General features: G+C 40.2%; 1 protein-coding gene and 1 pseudogene across 1 annotated transcript; both read left to right on the top strand.

Annotated features, from left to right (window-relative positions):
- Positions 1–697: 697 nt before the first annotated feature.
- On the top strand, positions 698–10487 carry LOC115814019 (inter-alpha-trypsin inhibitor heavy chain H3). The gene is made up of 23 exons (XM_030776732.1): positions 698–820; positions 1201–1350; positions 1574–1606; positions 1889–1912; positions 3320–3474; positions 3582–3686; positions 3790–3952; positions 4047–4157; positions 4244–4372; positions 4558–4674; positions 4798–4966; positions 6676–6801; positions 6928–7109; positions 7318–7503; positions 7705–7844; positions 7938–8098; positions 8432–8452; positions 8543–8602; positions 8769–8882; positions 9029–9230; positions 9428–9600; positions 9766–9877; positions 10142–10487. Exons 2-23 carry the CDS (start codon positions 1246–1248, stop codon positions 10278–10280), a joined length of 2727 nt encoding a protein of 908 aa, XP_030632592.1. The 5' UTR covers positions 698–820; positions 1201–1245; the 3' UTR covers positions 10281–10487.
- Positions 10488–13383: 2896 nt separating this feature from the next.
- On the top strand, positions 13384–14067 carry LOC115815596 (inter-alpha-trypsin inhibitor heavy chain H3-like; annotated as a pseudogene).
- Positions 14068–18808: the final 4741 nt, after the last annotated feature.

Genomic DNA, 18808 nt, shown 5'->3' with positions numbered 1-18808 from the left:
TCTACTATCAATTTTCCAGTTCATGTAATGAGACTGGTAACTTATTTTTCCAGTTCATATAATGAGACTGGTAACTTATTTTTCCAGTTCATATAATGAGACTGGTAACTTATATTTCCAGATCATGTAATGAGAGTACCTGGGAATGTTTGAAATTGGTTATTTGTTTGTTTGTTTGTTTTGCACGATTGATGATAATTCTATACCAAACTCATCTTGATTTTTCTTTCCATATAAAGGGTCATTGCAGATATACTCAAAGGAATACTTGTATTATACCTGCTCTATTTGATACTAGTTCTATGTAGTGATCAGATGTCTTTTTGTGCGCAAATGACTCCATAATTTATGAAATATAGATATAGATATAAATATAAATATATAAGGGTGGTGCGGAGGTTAGCGCTGTTCCCTCACAGCAAGAAGGCCCTGGGTTCGATTCCCGGCCAGGGTCCTTTCTGTGTGGAGTTTACATGTTCTCCGCATGTCTGTGTGGGTTTCCTCCCACAGACATTTAAGTCAGGTGAATGGGAGATATTCTGTGAATGTGTTTGTCTGTGTCTCCGCCCTATGATGGACTGGCAACCTGTTGAGGGTGTTTCCCCGCATTTCGCCCAATAGGCTCCAGCAACCTCGCGCTCTAATTAGGATAAGTGGCTTGGAAAATGAATGAATAAATATATAAAATTGAGTCTTGCTGCCTTCCATTTATGACTACAGCTGTTACAGAGAGAGGGGAAAAACCATATAGAGCTGGCATTTCAGGCCCAGTTTCTATTGCTGACTGACAACGCTCTTCTATGATAGACATCAAGACAGCGTAAGTGGAAACGGACTGTGGATGGATCTAAGCGTAAATAAATCTTAATCTAATATTTAGCCAGGAAGAGAATCTATATTGTGTTGGAAAAAGAATGTATAATGAATCATAAAGTTATGAAACGATTATTCTGGTTTGCAGTTTTTATGAGCCATAACACTTGAAATGTATTGAGCCTCTGTCTTCTTTTCTGTTCTGCTCTTCGTACCTGAGCCCTGCCTCAGGCCACACTGGGCAATCAGTGTTGAAAACTTGGGAGCATTCATACACTGGTGTATTGACTACCCACCCCCCTCACCAGCACACTCAAACACACACACACACACACACACACATACTCTCTCTCTCTCTCTCTCTCTCTCTCTCTCTGTCTTCAAAAGCACTGGTGAAAAAGAGTGAAGTCAGTCTCAGGCTCAGAGTGAATCATGCCTGCGGTGTGGACAGTGCTGCTGCTTTGTGCGTGGGTTTGTGTGTGTGTTCCTGCAAAGAGTCATGGAGCACTTGTCATTTCGAGAGACCATGAGCAACAGGTAAGACTACTTCTGTTTGAAATAAGAAGAAGAAGAATATTCTGGGTGTATGAAAACCACTATCTTATGAAAGGGGAGTTTATGTCATTTTGGTATCTGTATTATATTCAAGTAGTTTGAGAAGACTCTTTCAGTCCCTGTTTGAATGACTGTGCAGATTCATTGAAACTGTTTTTTCAAAGAGAGAAGCTGTCTGGAAAATCATTTTCGGTTTTAATTTCAGGACAGTATTGACAGTGGCCCCAGACTCTTAAAGGTACAGTTGTGTTTGACCTCTATTTAAAAAACAAACAAACAAACAAACAAAAAAAAAAAATCACCTTAAATATCCAAAAGAGGGTTACCAACCACCCCGATATTGTTCATTGTACAGTGTTGGAACGTAATATTTGTATGAGTAAAAAAACAATCTTTACTCAGTGAGTAACATTTTAAGAACATCTTGATGAAAAGTCATTCATCAATTACCAGCCACGAGTTAAAAGTGAGTTATGATATAGCTTCTCTCATGTGACCTCTTACTATCCTCTATTCACAGAAACGAAGTGCAAATGATGACAAGGTAAGTACTCTGGGAAAATGCAAACACTCCGTACCATGATAATATGACACATGAAGTGAGCCTTACTTTGTGTAGCACATTTCAAATTGTATAAATTACAATATCATGTAATATGGCATCATTCCTTGGACAAAAATCTTTGCTGCTCAGAATTTAGGACTACATTTACACTGCTTTTAAAAATTATCCAAGTCTGATTAATTTACTTATATGTGACGCTATCAGCTTTTCACTTACATGTGGCACAAACCAGATGTGTACGGAGCAGAGTAAACAAGCCATCTATGAAAGAAAGAAATGAACCTCTGTGTTGGTTACTTCCAACTTGATGGACATTTGATGCAACTGTCTGGAAAGATGACATGTCTCTCTGTTTGTCATTCATTTGCCCATGAGGGCCATTTCAGGACAGAGGTCAATTTAATAGAGATACCAGATATGTGGGACAAATGCATCTAATCAGAAACAAACACACACACACACACAAAGGATTTTTGCAACCATTTAGAATTGCCAACAGTAATAGAGGTATCGTGCAAAACAGCAAAGACTGCACGGCATTAGTTCCAATACTTCCAACAGCTCTTATCCCCCAAATACCAGGCAGGAAAGGAAACTCCAAGTGCAAAGGTTTTCCCCATTTTTTTAACAACAAAGTAGTTCAGACATTAAATAGCTATGGCTCATTGTTGCGTAACACAGTTGTGGTATCTGGGTGCTGAAATATAGATGTTCCGATGCAATTGTTGATTACACGAATGCAACCTTAATTCGCATTTCCCAACAGCGCAAATGTGGATATGTTTCCACGTATGATAAAAAAAGACCTTAGCTAGCCTGCAGTTGGGTATGATAAACATTAGCTAGCTAAAAAACCTACCGTACATCTAGCCCGTCCATGTCTTCAAAAAGGTAGCTCGCTGGCTATGATTGAAAGTGGCTTGCGTGCCCACCGTATAGCTAGCCTTTACGTGTATGATAAAAAAGTAGCTGGTGAGCCTGCTGTCGGGTATGAAAGAAAGTAGCTAGCTAGCCTTTTCATGCATGATAGAAAGCAGGTAACTAGCATTATTGAAACTGTTTATGTGTTGCTTGAAAACGTGTAAATGTAATCCAATTCGTGTCAAATTGTCCTTACTTCAGAAACAACTTTGCCTGTAGAACTGTTTTATAAAAGCAATATCACACTCGGGGTCAGGCCGTTATAATATCAGCACAGCTGTGATTATCTTCGACCTACGACTTAATCACAGCCATGCTCGTATACAGTATAACAGCACACACTCTTGTCTGATATTGCTTAATCATGGCTATTCAAAGACATGTTATACTCACTCACATATTCACTAAAAGAGGACCTGTCTGTATCTGTTGCTCTCTGTTACTTTATCTCTATCTGTGGAATAGATTGAAGTAGTCAGCATGAAGGTCAACTGTAAAGTGGCATCACGTTTTGCCCATACAATTGTGACTACTGTGGCTCTGAACAAGGCTAACATGTCTAAGGAAGCATTTTTTGACATGGAGTTACCCAAGACTGCCTTCATCACCAACTTCACCATGTCAGTCATTTGTAAATATGTTGAAATTTCAATACCTCAGACTTCAACATTTGTTTTTGTTTTTTTCTGTCTCATCAAATCTGACTTAAAATGTGTTTTTGCTCCAGGGAGATTGAAGGTCGGGTTTACGTGGGTGAGGTAAAGGAGAAAGAAAAAGCTAAGAAGCAGTATGAGAAAGCTGTATCCACAGGGCAGACTGCTGGCCTGGTAAAGTGAGTGAAGAAAAGAGCCAGTGAGCGGTTCAGTGTCCACTCTATGCTGCTACTCTCATGTTAGTGGGAGTGATGTGTGTGACTGACTATGTATAAATTTCAGGGCTTCAGGGAGGAAGATGGAGAAGTTCTCCGTGTCAGTCAACGTTGCTGCCAACAGTCATGTCACATTTGTACTTACTTATGAGGAGCTGCTCCAGCGACGTCTTGGCAACTACGAGATGATGATCCGTGTTAAACCCAAAGAGTTGGTTCAGCACTTTGAGGTTCAATATTTATCTTGGTTTCTCAATGAACCCCATGTGTGTAAACAATTCAGCACAGCTCAGTGTTTCATTAGACCCATCTTTTGGCCCACAGATTGTTGCAGATGTCTATGAACCACAGGGTATTACTTTCCTGGATGTCAATGCCACATTTATCACAAATGAACTGCTTCCTCTGGTACAGAAAACTGTCACTGATAAAAAGGTGAGATGGTTGACAGAGAGTGAACAAGTGTTATGTTTTCATGAGTCCCCTGTATTTTGTCCTTCAACCTATTACCCACCTTTCAGGCACACGTGTCCTTCTGCCCAACACTGGAGCAGCAGAAAACATGTCCTGACTGTGCCAACACACTGATTGATGGTGATTTCTTCATCAAATATGATGTGAACCGTGCAGAGCGTCTTGGTGATGTTCAGGTAAGAATGAACTCTTATTTCAACATACTTGAAATACTTGCAAATGTTAAGGCAAGTTTCTATGCAGTGAAAATCAGCATAGCGAGGCATCTTTTTAAATCACAATAGTAGTTTGTAAATGAGTTAAATGAGTGTTTTGCTACACATCTAAATAATCCTGTGGTCTATTTTTGCTCTTCTTTCAGATAGTAAATGGGTACTTTGTACACTTTTTTGCCCCAGCTGATTTGCCAAGAATTCCCAAAGATATTGTGTTCGTGGTAGATGTCAGTACATCCATGAGGGGAACCAAAATACAGCAGGTAACAGACATGAAAGTGTGGATGAAATAGCTAAAAATATTTTGGGTACTGTTATTTCTGCGCTGATAAGAGACTGATTTTCAAGTGTGAATTTGTTGCCTCTTTTTCTATGTATGCTGGTAGACCCGAGACGCACTAGAGACCATTCTAAATGACTTGCATGAGGAAGACTACTTTACGGTAGTTTTGTTTGACTCCTCCATAGAGAAATGGTCAACGGTGCTGCAAAAAGCCACAGCAGAAAATGTGCAAAAGGCACAGAGCTTTGTCAAACAGATTTATTCCAGAGGAGGTGAGTCAACAGGATACGTTGATCCCTTAGAACATCTTACAATGTTCCTACATGAGCCATTTAGAAAATACATCAAAGAAGAGATAAGGAAGAGTCCAACAAGAGTGTAGCTAAAGGTTTACAAAGAAGGAATACTTGCATAGCCAGAGCTATCTCTCTGGACTCCCGAACAGTCAAAGATTACAGTTTTTTATGACTGCTTACACACTTGTTGCAGAATTTCACCTATTGTGTCAAAACTGTACACACAAGCATATAAGACACAACACTTGGAGATAAACATCTCACTTCTATGTCAAAATGAAACTCTGCAATCAAAACCTAACAATCTTTTTTCAAAATGGCATTTTTGCGACAAAATGATACACACATGCACCATTTGAATTACTCTTTGAAAGCAGCAACAGCACACTGATGTTCTTTATACAAAACACTTCTGTCTTTAGTATTTCGTATACTTTTTTAATTTTTTCATACAGGCTCCTGTGAGAGATTGTTCTAGTACAGTACATCTTCTCTCATTTCAATGAACACACAAAAAAGAAAAGCTTCAGAAGAAAAGTATATACATGCCATTGTAGGTTTTTACAACAAGAAAACACAACGAAAAATAGAATTGCAGTACAGTAATCAATACAATATGTTACGCTAAACTCAAAAATAATCACAGTAAAATTACAGCGCAACGGTAAACAAAAATGAGTATTGTAAGGAATCGTAAGGGATGAGGCGGATGGTTTATGGATCCCGCCCTCTGTCTGGGTCTGGCCACATCACCTCGTTCACATTACAAGCAAAGTCATCCCTTGCTGGGCAACAGGGAAAATGTCGCCTTGCGTGCCATATCCAACCCTGGACTGACCCCACCTCAATGTCTCCACATGCCTCTTCCATTGCTTGCAGAAGAGGCAGGCGGGCATGTGGTTGGTGGTCATACACTTTCCAATGCCAAGCCGAAAAGAATTCCTCAGTAGGACTGAGAAATGGGGAGTAAGGGGGCAAGTATACAACTGTGAAGTTATTGTTACTGGTGAACCAGTCTCGTACCAGAGCAGCCTGGTGGAAACTAACATTATCCCAGATCACAACAAACCTGGGCTGCTCTGGTCTGTCCAGTACAAGTATGTAGTACATCCAGAAATGTGATTATGTGTGCTGTGTTGTAGCAACCTAGGGTGGCATGGTGATGGAGAACACCTTGCAATTTCCTTGCAGGAGCCCCCACTGACACCCCACCCCCACCAAAAGCTTACCCGAGGTCTATTTGTTGTGCTAAGGCTCAGACCGATTGGTTTTCAATTACTGTATAAGTGTTTTCATATGTTTGGGTGTTGCCAATTTCAGCTATGTTTTGCATTTCTGATAGAAATGTTTTCCCAATAATTGCAAGAGGTTCATTCATGAACCATGTGTCTAATGTAAGAAACAGTCTGTAGTGTTTTGCAAACAGTGTGTTACAGAATTGCAAACAAAGTGCACAGCAGAAAATGTGTTTGTAGTTTTGGTGCCTTTGTTTAAGACATGGTTGCAAAAGTTAAGGTTTTGGTGCTTTTGTCTAGGCATTCACTTCCAGTGTGTAAGCAATCAGCAAAAACTGTAAAACCACCCCAGAGCTAAGGTCTAAGGACTATGTCACCTTTGTCTGCTCAGTTGTTCCTTTGGGTCTTTAACCTACTGAAAGATATATACTGTCTTTTCTCCTCTGTTAGCCACTAATATAAATGAAGCCGTCCTGACTGCTGTGGAGATTCTAAATAATTATGAGAAAGACGATTCTGACCTCAAGAAGAGCACATCCATAGTGCTCCTGCTTACAGATGGAGATCCCACCGTTGGTGCGTTTTGTTCAGTTTAAACCAAAATTTCAGACATGAACTGGTGTTCTCACCTCCCACACCATTCTTTGTTATGAACAGCAGATATGCATGTGTTTTTGATTCGCACTGTCTGGTTATTTTCAGGTGAGACAAATAAACAAAGGATCCAGGAAAATGTGCGCAAAGCTATTAATGGGACCATGACTTTGTTCTGCCTTGGGTTTGGCTATGACCTTGACTATGGTTTCTTGGATGTGATGGCCAGGCAGAATGATGGTCTGGCCAGAAGAATCTACGAGGCTTCAGATGCTGCTCTTCAGCTACAGGTGACCCTAATGCTAACACCCTGTTCTACATTGTACTTCATGGAGGTTACCTAAATGGCTATAACATGCGTATAGAACATGACACCAACATGAAGTTTGCAAAATACTGCCCTTGTAAAGTTAATAAAATAAGCGATTAGCACAGTCTGAAACTGCAATCTTAGCAAAACACTTGTGTTGATAAAAAACGATGGCCTTCTATTTAAAGGGTTTCTATGATGAAGTGGCTAACCCGCTGTTGTTGGATGTGAACATGCGTTACCCGGAGAACATGGTGAATTCATTAACTGACAGCCACTTTAAGCAGCTCTTCGGCGGCTCTGAAATCGTGGTTGCTGGGCGTCTGAATGAAATAGAGTTGGACAACTTTCTGGTTGAAGTGTCTGCACAGGGGGTGAGAGATATTGACATGTGATATAGAATATTATGGCACTGACCCATAACTAGGACATGAAAGAGCACCACAATTCACCTCAGACCAGTCAAAGTCTGGTGTCGTCACTTCATAAATGCATACAAAGTTTGGTAACTAGAGTTTACTTGCAAAACCAATATTAAAATTGTTAACTGCAACTGCATAGTGGTTTCTTCAAAGGTGGACCAGGAGTTTGCTGTCCAGAGCCAGACCAGTGCTTTGGACTGGGATACCATCTATCCTGACGAAGAGTACATCTTTGGGGACTTCACTGAGCGTCTGTGGGCATACCTGACAATACAGCAGCTCTTGAAAAAGAAGTCAGTGTTTTTTTATAGTCCTAATTTCATGATTATTGTCATGATTATTTCAGTGAAATGAAAATAAATGTAATGTTGTCTTGTTGGGGTTAGAGACATAGGTACACCTGAGGAGAGGGAGAATGTTACTGCTGAGGCCTTGGACCTCTCCCTACGTTACAGCTTTGTCACCCCACTCACATCCATGGTTGTCACTAAACCACAGGGAGATGATCCAAAAGACGACACACTCATTGCAGACAAACTAACTGAGGGTACTGTGGTCTTGAAATAATGTATTTGCCCCAAAGCATGCTTAGCTTAGAGCAATTACTTAACTTGGAAGGTCCTGACACTGATATCAGGTGAACCCATCCCAGCCTTAGACTTATATGAAATTCTATTACTGTTAATAGAACTTAAGAACTTAAAACCACACACTGAATACATGGTACATATCCCACTCCAGAGCTGGAGCAAAATTATTGTGGATTGTAGACCTACCCTACTCCCAAGGGTAAGAAAAAAGTGAGCCTTTTGGAGGCATAATGATATGTTCTGCATAGACCTGTCCAAGTGACCATTTCTTCCCGGTATTTTTTCCACAGAACAGAGGAAGCCTTCAAGAGGTAAGTTTAAGCCTGACATTTCTCTGAAAAATAAACAAATAAATAAATAAATAAACAAACAATTAAACAAATAAACAAATACTTTTCAAGGATACTCTGCTCCTCCTCCTCAGTGGACCAGCCATTCCTATTCTCGACCCACGTATTTTGGTAAGTCCTTGTTATATGTCTCTGGAAATAAAGATAATGGTACCATTTAAATTAGAATAATTTCAGATATTGAAACTGTTTGATTAAGTAATGTTTTACTGATAAAATCTGACACTGAATCAAGCACACACTTCTCTCTTAATTTTTGGTTTATTTGTTTTGGCAGTGGATGGAGATCCGCACTTCATCATTGAGCTGCCAAAACAGAATGATGCTCTCTGCTTCAATGTTGATGAAGCACCAGGGACCATCTTCAACCTAGTGAAAGACCCAAAGTCAGGTGAGGAAATAGACCACCAGATGAAACTCAGTCCTTCCCTATGCGACAACATCTCTGACAAAGCAAAGCCAGTCATTCACTCACATTCAGAAGACTTAGAGGCATTATAAATAAGAGTTGATGCCTAACCTAATGTTGTTTCTAAGGGATTTTGGTGAATGGGCAAACCATTGGAGATAAGAAGGTGGATCCAGACAGCAAGGTGAACACCTATTTTGGACGTTTTGGGATTATTCACGAAAAGCTGGGTGTCAAACTGATGGTGAGCACAAAGGAGATTATCATATCTGAAAGTGGCAAAGAGATAAAGCTCGTCTGGTCTGACACTGCCTCCATCAAAGGACTAAAGTAAGTGTGGCACTGTTGCCATAAAAAGCTTGCCATTACTTTACATAATCCAAACTCACGGGGCCTCAACAGTGTACAGATTGTTTGATCTATGTAGGGTATATCCTGTAAGTCTCTCTCTGTGCTGCCCTCTAGAGGGGAGACTCAGGTTTTCTGTTCAAACAGCTGCTGAATGCAAACCCTCCTTCTTTGCACAGTATGGATGTGCAGCTCACTAAGGACCAGACTCTGACAGTGACCCTTAGGAACTCTGTGAAGTTTGTCATCATCCTCCACAAAGTGTGGGAAAAACATCCGTACCATCAGGACTTCCTGGGCTTCTACACCCTGGACAGCCACCTCCTCTCCCCCTCTGTTCATGGCCTGCTTGGTAACTTCTGTGTGACATTATGGAGAACACCATCAAAGACACCTGTCTATGTTGTACATAGTACAACTCAGTCGAGTAAACCATAAAGAGAACTGTGGTTAAATGTCATAGTCATCACTTGGCTGCTTTTGTATTCTCACTCATGCCGAGTCTTTCTCTCTGCAGGACAGTTTTACCATGGTGTGAAGTTTGAGGTGAGTGATTTATACGAAGGGCAGGATCCAGACAAACCAGATGCCACCATGTTTGTGAAAGGACATGAGCTCAGAGTCACCAGGTATATAGCAGGAGAAGAAACTACTGCATTTACAAACATACAGCTGACAAACCTTTTCAATGTATTTTCAAATAAAACAAGCATTGACCATTTACAAGCTTGCCAACATTCTATATCAGGTTAAAATTTCCAAGTATACACTTTTAACTAAAACAGCAGAAAAGAGTTTAAAAACTGCTATACAAAGGAAATATCATGTCAAGCACATGGTTTTACCATGGTAATTTAACGTTAAGCTAATGTGACATGGTTCTGTCTGACTAGGGGCTGGCAGCGAGACTTCAGACATGATATAAAGAATGGAGAGAATGTTCCTTGCTGGTTCATTCATCACAATGGCACAGGGATCATCGATGGAACCCATTCAGACTACATTGTATCTGGGCTCTTTAAGACCATTTGAGTAATAGCATCTACTATGCTGTTGTCATGCATTCTGCCTCTGTTCAAATTAAAATACTTGACCTTTAAAAATGAAATTGCAATATTTTTTAAATTTTCATATGATAAAATCAACTGAATTTTGGCTACCTACGGTCTAATCAAATTCACAGAACTAAACTTTTTGTAACAATAAGCGTCAAATAAATGTTCAAGCCATTTATCCTTACAGGTGTACCCTCATTATTGATTTACTGCAATCCCTATCTGTAGAGTACAGTTTCTCTCATTTACAAGGTGTGTAATGTTGAAATGCTGAGTGGCAGGACTATTCCCCTGTGTTCACAATATATCTGTGTTTTACCTGTTGCTAGCTAAGTTTATTCACGTAAAATATTTCTGTGTCTGGACTGTCTTTTTTTTGTCTTGGCACCGCCCACTGTCTGGACAGCTTGCTGTCTTCAGTTCAGTTCAGTTCAGTTTCATTTGTCATATGTAGGTTCACACAGGGTCAACTGTACAATGAAATGTGTTGGTCGAGAGAAACAGGTCAACTCAGCAATAAGCTGACCATAAGCACTAGTTGTAGAAATACAGGGTGTAAGATAAAAGATTTAAATAGAACATATATGAGCTATAATAAAATATAAAGATATGTACATGTATGAAACTGCATAGTACTTTTACTTAGTGATATGTAAAAGTAAATAGTGTACACAACAAGATTGCAAATGGGGTATGTAACAGTTCTGGTTCAATAGCAACAGTCAGGGTGCATTTCCATGTAAACAGTAAACAGTGCATGTAAACAGTGTAGTAAACAGTAAACAGTGCAGTAAACAGTGTAGTAAACAGTAAACAGTGCATGTAAACAGTAAGCAGTGCAAGTAAACAGTAAATAGTACAACAAGCAGGTAAGCAAATATGTGTGGTGGAATATTTACACATGTGAGTTGAGAAGCCTTATGGCCCGGTGGTGAAAACGTACGTGCAGCCATGTTCATGTATCGTCTGCCAGAGGGTAAGAAGAAGAACAGTCTGCATGGTGGGTGGCTGTGGTCTTTGATGATGCTTTGTGCCCTCCGCAGGCACCTCTGATGGAAGACATCCTGAATGACAGGGAGTCTGTTGCCAGTGGTATGCTGTGCGGCCTCCACCACTCTCTGTAGTGATTTGCGGCTGTGGGCAGAACAGTTCCCGTACCAGACTGTGATGCAGCCCGTCGGGAAGCTCTCGATGGTGCACCAGTAGAAATTCGTGAGGACGCTGCCGTTCATGCCAAACTTCCCCAATCTTCTCAGGAAAGTGGTGAGCTTTCTTGACTGCGGTGTCCATATGTAGTGAACATGGAGAGGTCTTCGGTGATGTGATCAGGATGAGGTGTGGCTGCCAATTCTCACCACCTGGGGCCTGCCCGTCAGTCCAAGATCAATGAAGTTAGAGACGAGTTTGAGGGAATGATGGTGCTGAACGCCAAGCTGTAATCAATGAAGAGCATTGTCACATATGTATTCCCTTTGTCCAGGTGGGTGAGCGCGGTGTGTGTCGCCAAGACAACGGCATCATCTGTGCCCCTGTTTGATCTGTGCACAAACTGAAGAGGGTCCAAGGTATCAGGAAGGGCGGAGCAGACGTGGGTTTTGATTAGTTGCTCGAAGCACTTCATGATGACTTATGTCAGTGCAACAGGGTGGTAGTCGTTTAAACAGGAGGCCACTGGTTTCATGGGGACAGGAACGATGGTGGACGCCTTGAAGGGAGGTGGGGACCACGGACTGACTCAGGGAGAGGTTGAAGATGTTGGTGAACACTTCTGCCAGCTGGGCAACACACACCTCAAGCATTGCAGGAGTTGACCCTATGGAAGGACCATCTCACGTCAGCCGTTTTCTGGAGGACACATGGCGGGCACCGTGTTGACCGCATCAAACCGAGCGTAACAAGCGTTGAGCTCGTCTGGGGGTGATGCAGTGGGCTGGACAATGTCCCTGTTTTTCCCCTTATAGGCCCTGTTTTTCCTCTTATAGTCCTAAATATCTCTGTATTTGTTTACTGTCATCCTCAAATAATCTGTTTACGGAATATAGAAACATCAACAGTGAAACACTACTCTGTGAGTTGAAAGCATCCTGTTCTGGATGCACACCTCATTCACTTCTACTCAGTGTGATATATAATGTGATATTATGTTCTAATGTGATATCAACTCATTGTGCTATAAAGTGATATTATGTTATATTGTGATATCTAATCAGTGTGATATGTACTCAGTGTGATATAATGTGATATTGTCTATAGGCTGCAATTGTACTTCAGAAACACCCAAACCCAACAGAAAAAACTTAAATTGCGTAATTTTGTATGAATAAATACAAAAACATCTGCGAGATTTAGTCAAATGTACAGAGGAAATAAGTAAATAGAATACAGTAAAGTAAAATTAAATAAAGTAATTAAGGCAATCTAAAATACAAATAAAATAAAATACCACAGTAATAAGACACTTAACACTTACTGTGGAATTGCTTTGACCAAGAAAAACAAAACAAAACTAATCAAAAAGGGGAAAAACTTTCTAGATGTTAATAATTGAAAGACATAATATGTATCTGATGTCATTTCACAATCACATTGATCACATTAATCACAGTAATGTAGTCATGTAAGCGTCTTCAGGAACAACATCAGTAACACACCATGAGACAATACAGGCAAACTAGACACATAGCATCTTCATTAACATAAATTCATGAACAAGAATCATTAAGAACCACATTAATCAACAACATGTCAGATTTTTAAGGAGAATTATAATTCAGAATCTCTAAATCTTCAGTAGACTATGCTAATCCTAATCTTATGTCTCCCCAACATCTATTTACACAAAAGAAGCACAGATGATGTCAAGGTAAGGACCTTGTACACGGAGCTTGCAACTCCTGTCAATTCACAGCTCTTGCTAAAACACTCATTACTGTGACACTCTACAAGTAACTTGTAAGTAAAACATTTAAGATAAAATTGCCTAAATAATTTCATCTTTATGGTTATATTTCATTGACTGAACAATATTTCTCCATAGTTCTCACTTTATCAGATTAAGGTGATGTTAAATCATAAGAAATCAGTCCAAGTAGACAATGTGTTTTTGTTCCAGGGAGATTGAAGGTTGGGTTTACGTGGGTGAGGTAAAGGAGAAAGAAAAAGCTAAGAAGCAGTATGAGAAAGCTGTATCCACAGGGCAGACTGCTGGCCTGGTAAAGTGAGTGAAGAAAAAAGCCAGTGAGCGGTTCCGTGTCCACTCTATGCTGCTACTCTCATGTTAGTGGGAGTGATGTGTGTGACTGACTATGCATAAATTTCAGGGCTTCAGGGAGGAAGATGGAGATGCTCTCCATGTCAGTCAACGTTGCTGCCAACAGTCATGTCACATTTGTACTTATGAGGAGCTGCTCCAGCGATGTCTTGGCAACTATGAGATGATGATCCGTGTTAAACCCAAGGAGTTGGTTCAGCACTTTGAGGTGCAGTATTTATCTTGGTTTCTCAATGGACCCATGTGTGTAAACAATTCAGCACAGCTCAGTGTTTCATTAGAGCCATCTTTTGCCCCACAGATTGTTGCAGATGTCTATGAACCACAGGGTATTACTTTCCTGGATGTCAATGCCACATTTATCACAAATGAACTGCTTTCTCTGGTACAGAAAACTGTCACTGATAAAAAGGTGAGATGTTTGACAGAGAGTGAACAAGTGTTATGTTTTTATGAGTCCAGTGTATTTTGTCCTTCAGCCTGACTTCTCTAGGACAAGATTCATACTGCCTCCTCTAAAACTGTCGGTGCAAAGATTGTACAAAACAAATATAAAATAAATAATATCAATATGGAGCTATATGGGGATATCTGCTATCTGTTTGTTTGATTAGTCATTCAGTATAAGAAAATGCAAATACTTAAAATTATAGATAAAATATAAATATAAAGTATAACAGCACTGAGCCTACATCTATATTTATGATTTATGATAAGTATATGGTCTATGGTATCTGTAGCTCCTGACTCAGTAAAATGAAATGTGATACAAGCTCATTGTATTCCTATATGCGTTTGATGTAATTGTGTAGAAAATTGTATGTGTACAAACGGTTTCATGTGAAGTTTCTGCTCTGGGTCAGATTCAGTGAAGTCTTTCGATGTTTGAATCGTTGGCTCCCTTCTGATTTCATGCCTTGCTATGTGAACAAATGAAGGAATTTAGTATTGGGGAAAACACACCAATACCCTGTGGTAATTTATAATAGTAATCCTTTAACCCAAAATTGTAATTAGGAGAGCTTGGGCACAAAATTAAAGGAGCCTTTGAAAAAGTTTTATTCAAATCCTTAAAGCAGTGTATTTGACCCAGAGCTGTAAGGCACTTAAAGTAATTGTCATCGTCTACTATGCTGCTATCTGAGATGAAGAGCATATTAAGTAGGTGATTCAGCTAAGTCAGTAGCTATTCACATACATATTTTGACATGGTCAGTAAGACAAACAGTTACTAGTTGGGCAGGGGAAGCATCATCTCTGTTTTGCTGAAGAGATGTACAGTTCTGTAGCTGTTCATACCATCAGTTTGTCTGTCTACCTCTGTCTTTTTAATCTCTCTCTCTAATTAAAAACAAAGTAAACTATGAAAGTAACTGCTCAGTTTGTCTGTCTATCAGTCTGTCCGTTTGTGTGTCAGTCTCTGTCTTTTGAATCTCTCTCATTAAAAAAAAATGAACTATGTGATAATAACTGTTCAGTTTATCAGTCTGTCTCTGTCTTTTGAATCTCTCTCTCTCTCTTTCTCTATCTCTTTCTCTCCCTCTCTCTCATTCAACACAAAATGAACTTTGTGATAATAACTGTTCAGTTTTGCCTGCAGAGCTGCTGACCTCAGGGTGATGCAGCCTAATGTGTGGTGCATTATTGAGTGTGGATGACTTTGAGTGAGAGTTTAGGAGAGTGAGATTTCTGATGTGTATTTTGTCTCCTTGGCTCTGATTAGATGAGTGTAATGTGTTTCCTTGTGGGTCGAGGCCAGGAGCATTGACCCGAGTCATGTCGGAAGTTCAGGAGTTGAGTTGGATTTTCTTGGAGGGATTCAGGGGATTTGTGTGTGTGTGTGTGTGTGTGTGTGTGCATGTGTGTGTGTGTGTGTGTGTGTGTGTGTGTGTGTGTCTGTGTGTGTGTGTGTGTGTGTGTGTGTACATGCGTGCGTGTTTTGGAGTTTAAAGGGGGCGGGGGGGGCAAGGGGTGAGGTCTGTTAATTCAGACCAGATGCTTTTCTCAATGGGTGGAGGAATTGGTGAAATAAACTCAGTGTCCAGAGATGTTGCAAGCCCCTGTCGCTCCCTCTCACTCTCTCCATTTTGACTCTGGAGCTGTTACTGGGAGCTTTGTATTTTCTCTGTTTTGTGGGATTTATTCCCTGAATATCTGATGGCTAGATGGTTTATCAGAGTCAGTAGGAGGAGGAGTTTTTAAGTATATTCACCTCAGTCCTGTGAAAGTGTGTATCCTGGCCAGCAGATGGCAGCAGAGGCCAATAATGAACTGTGGGAAGGAAGGTTGTGGACATTCTCAGATGACATACAGCTTGTGTTAACTGTAGTCACCACCAACCGCTCTTTAATACGTATTTCACCCATGCACATACCATGACATAACTAATGACCTTTTGAGTTAAAAGTTCACATACAGTCTAAGAAGCCAGTAGTATGTTTGGTATGTGGAGGTCATGTGAGTGTTTCCTGACATTGTTACACTGGTGTGTGTGGGGACTAGTTAGGCTACACTTTGATGTTGTGGTCGCGTTCTAATTATTTAGTAAATCAAGGCCGTGAAATATTTTTCTGGAGAAGCAGGTCATTTTAAAAACAGAGAGCAGACTGCTGATGTTGGAATTTGTCACATTTTTGAACTGGAGGACAGAGGCTAAAATTTAAAAAATGAATTTGAGGATATTTATGTTGTTTAAATGAAACTAAGTTTAATTTCAGGCCATATCAAGCCTTGAAATGTCCCAAATCTCAGTTGGTGTCTTCAGTCAATGTAATGACACAGAATCATGCATTTTCCAACACACACCTTGGCGGTTCAGCCCACCTCTGAACTAAAGAGATCAAAGAGATTTAATTATGAAATATTTTGATGAAAAAAGTATGTGTGAAGGATTTCATCTGGAAACATCTCAGCTCTGAGGTCAGCAAAGTAACATTTAGCCTTATGATAATTTTTAAAAATTAAAACAAATTACATTAAGTTAAGTTCTGTCTCTAGCTTTACTTTGCATCGGGCACTGTTTTTGTCTTCTTTCTTTTCTTTTCTTTTCTTTTCTTTTCATGCTGGCAAATCTGAAAATTAGACCTTGTTTAAATTCTTATTAGAATAGGCTTCTTTCTTGGTATGTGTAAATTAGGAACACAAATGAAAATATATGTATATGACACTTACAAAAGTGTACTTTACACACGCCTTCATTAAATACATTTATTTTAATGATAAGGATGTGTATATTTACATAGGTAATTTGAACGCATATGTAAATACACATGATGAGTTCACTTGTGAAAACAGGGATCTCAGATTACAGAAGAGTCCCATTTAATTGAACAGTTGGTGATATGCGATCTGCAATACTAAACACTAACGCTACGTATTAAAGAAAATGGAAAGAGATCATCCTTCAATACCATGTCAGCTATGCCATTAGACACAAGCGTAAACGACCCTTTTGTGTAATAACCAGTGCTGTTTGATACCACTTTAGTACTGATACGCTCAGAGGATCACCTAACCTGTCACTCGTGGTCTGATCTCCCTCTTCAAGACCTGTTTTACACCCTTGACCCCTCCTTCACCTCTGCAGAACTTGTCAGCCCCCCCCCCCCCCATAACAACAGTCCTCCTTCAGCGTACCTTTGTCCTTGTTTGAATTTTTCACATTGCTGGTGGCGGTGGTGCGTGATGCAGGGACTGAGCTTTCATTGTGTACACGTGTGTGGGAGCAGTGGTATGCGGGCTCTTGGCGTGTGGTGCGCCGGGACACGCGTGTGGCCAACTGACGCCAGTCTGCCTGCCCGTCTGTCTGACATGGCCGCTGTTTGGATACACCTGACCGAGACTGGAATCACCCACATGGCTGCCTGGGCTTTATCTCCACAACGCTCTCCTACACTCTCTTTCTCTTTTTTCCACCTTCTCTCTCTCTCTCTCTGTCTCTCTCTCATTCCCTCCTTACCGCGGTTCCCTCTATGAACTTGAATGTACGAGAAGTGGTGAAGATCTTAATGGATGAGAGTTTTATTGATTTTGCTTTTTTTCTTGTCAGCGGTGCTCCTGAACACCGTTGGTGAAGTGTAGTATAAACTATTACACGCTATCCTCCTACTGCTTTTCTTGGTGTGTAATTAGCCCTTTCGGTGACCCTAAGTCAATGAGGTTATGCTCTGAGATCATGATCAAACTAGAGGACTGGGGAGTTGTTTTCAAATTTCCACTCCTCCCCTCCGCTTGGCTCAAGGAAACATTTATCATTTTACACATTTTTATTTTCATGTAAAGATAAGATGCTCTACATATTTTTTAACTTATCTTATTTGTTTATTTGTTTGTTTTCACATGCTGAAGGTCTTGTGCCCTCACTGTCATGCTTCTGTTAAATCACAATTACATCTGAGAGACAGACAGGGGGAGAGAGAGAAAGAGAGAGAGAGAGAGGGAGAGAGAGAGAGAGAGAGAGAGAGACCGAGTGGTGCCCCGTGTTTATCAGAACCATGGAGCTGAATTCCAGATGAAGTGATAACAAAAAAAACAAGCAAACAAAAACACAAAAATAGAAAGTATGAAAGTAAAAGAGAAGGCAGACAGGCGGACGTCAGGAGTGTTGGTGCATACTGGGAAAAATGGTTTTCTGGCTCCTTGTGTTTGACTCACACACACACACACACACACACACATATGTGTCATTGGAATAAAAGTAAACCGCAGCAGTAGTTGCTGGGGAAATTTGTTTCTAACTAAAAAAAAAAAAAAAAAAAAAGTTAAACTGTAATTTAAGTACACTGGGTCACCCAAAAAAACACGCTAGAGTGACACTTTCTAAGTTATGCAAAGAAAACAGGACTTACACTCTAACTAAAGCCAGTATAATTCCCCTTCTCAACTAGAGAAAATATGTTGCCTCAAAGATGTGAAACACTGATTCTGAGGGCTCAGGAATTCTCCATCTGTTTTGATTTTTGACTGGTTATGATGACCCGTACATGACCCCGTGTAGTCTAATCACTATCCGATCTCTACTTTCTGGTCACGTGACAAATCAAGGCAGAGTGATTGTTACAGAACACATTCAATAAAAGAACAAAGCGCTTTTTTTTTTTTTCTGTTGAAAAATTAGCCGTCGATGAAAATGCAAATTTTTGTGGACATTTTGAGAGCAGAATCCAAAATCAACACTGACTAAAACCTCCCAAGTTCCCCAAACTTGTTAGAATTGCCCTTCATCCTTTTCCTGT

This window comes from Chanos chanos, chromosome 6, assembly GCF_902362185.1.
Source record: "Chanos chanos chromosome 6, fChaCha1.1, whole genome shotgun sequence".
NCBI classification, from domain to species: domain Eukaryota; kingdom Metazoa; phylum Chordata; class Actinopteri; order Gonorynchiformes; family Chanidae; genus Chanos; species Chanos chanos.
Note: the sequence above shows the minus strand (reverse complement) of the source record. Positions and strands in the feature narration are given on the sequence as shown.

Bases quoted from the DNA above. Each gene is read 5' to 3' on its own strand.
- LOC115814019 (XM_030776732.1), top strand. From the start codon at position 1,246: ATGCCTGCGGTGTGGACAGTGCTGCTGCTTTGTGCGTGGGTTTGTGTG. The intron at 8,453-8,542 runs GTAAGTTTAAGC...ATACTTTTCAAG, and splicing joins ACAGAGGAAGCCTTCAAGAG to GATACTCTGCTCCTCCTCCT. The intron at 9,878-10,141 runs GTATATAGCAGG...CTGTCTGACTAG, and splicing joins CATGAGCTCAGAGTCACCAG to GGGCTGGCAGCGAGACTTCA.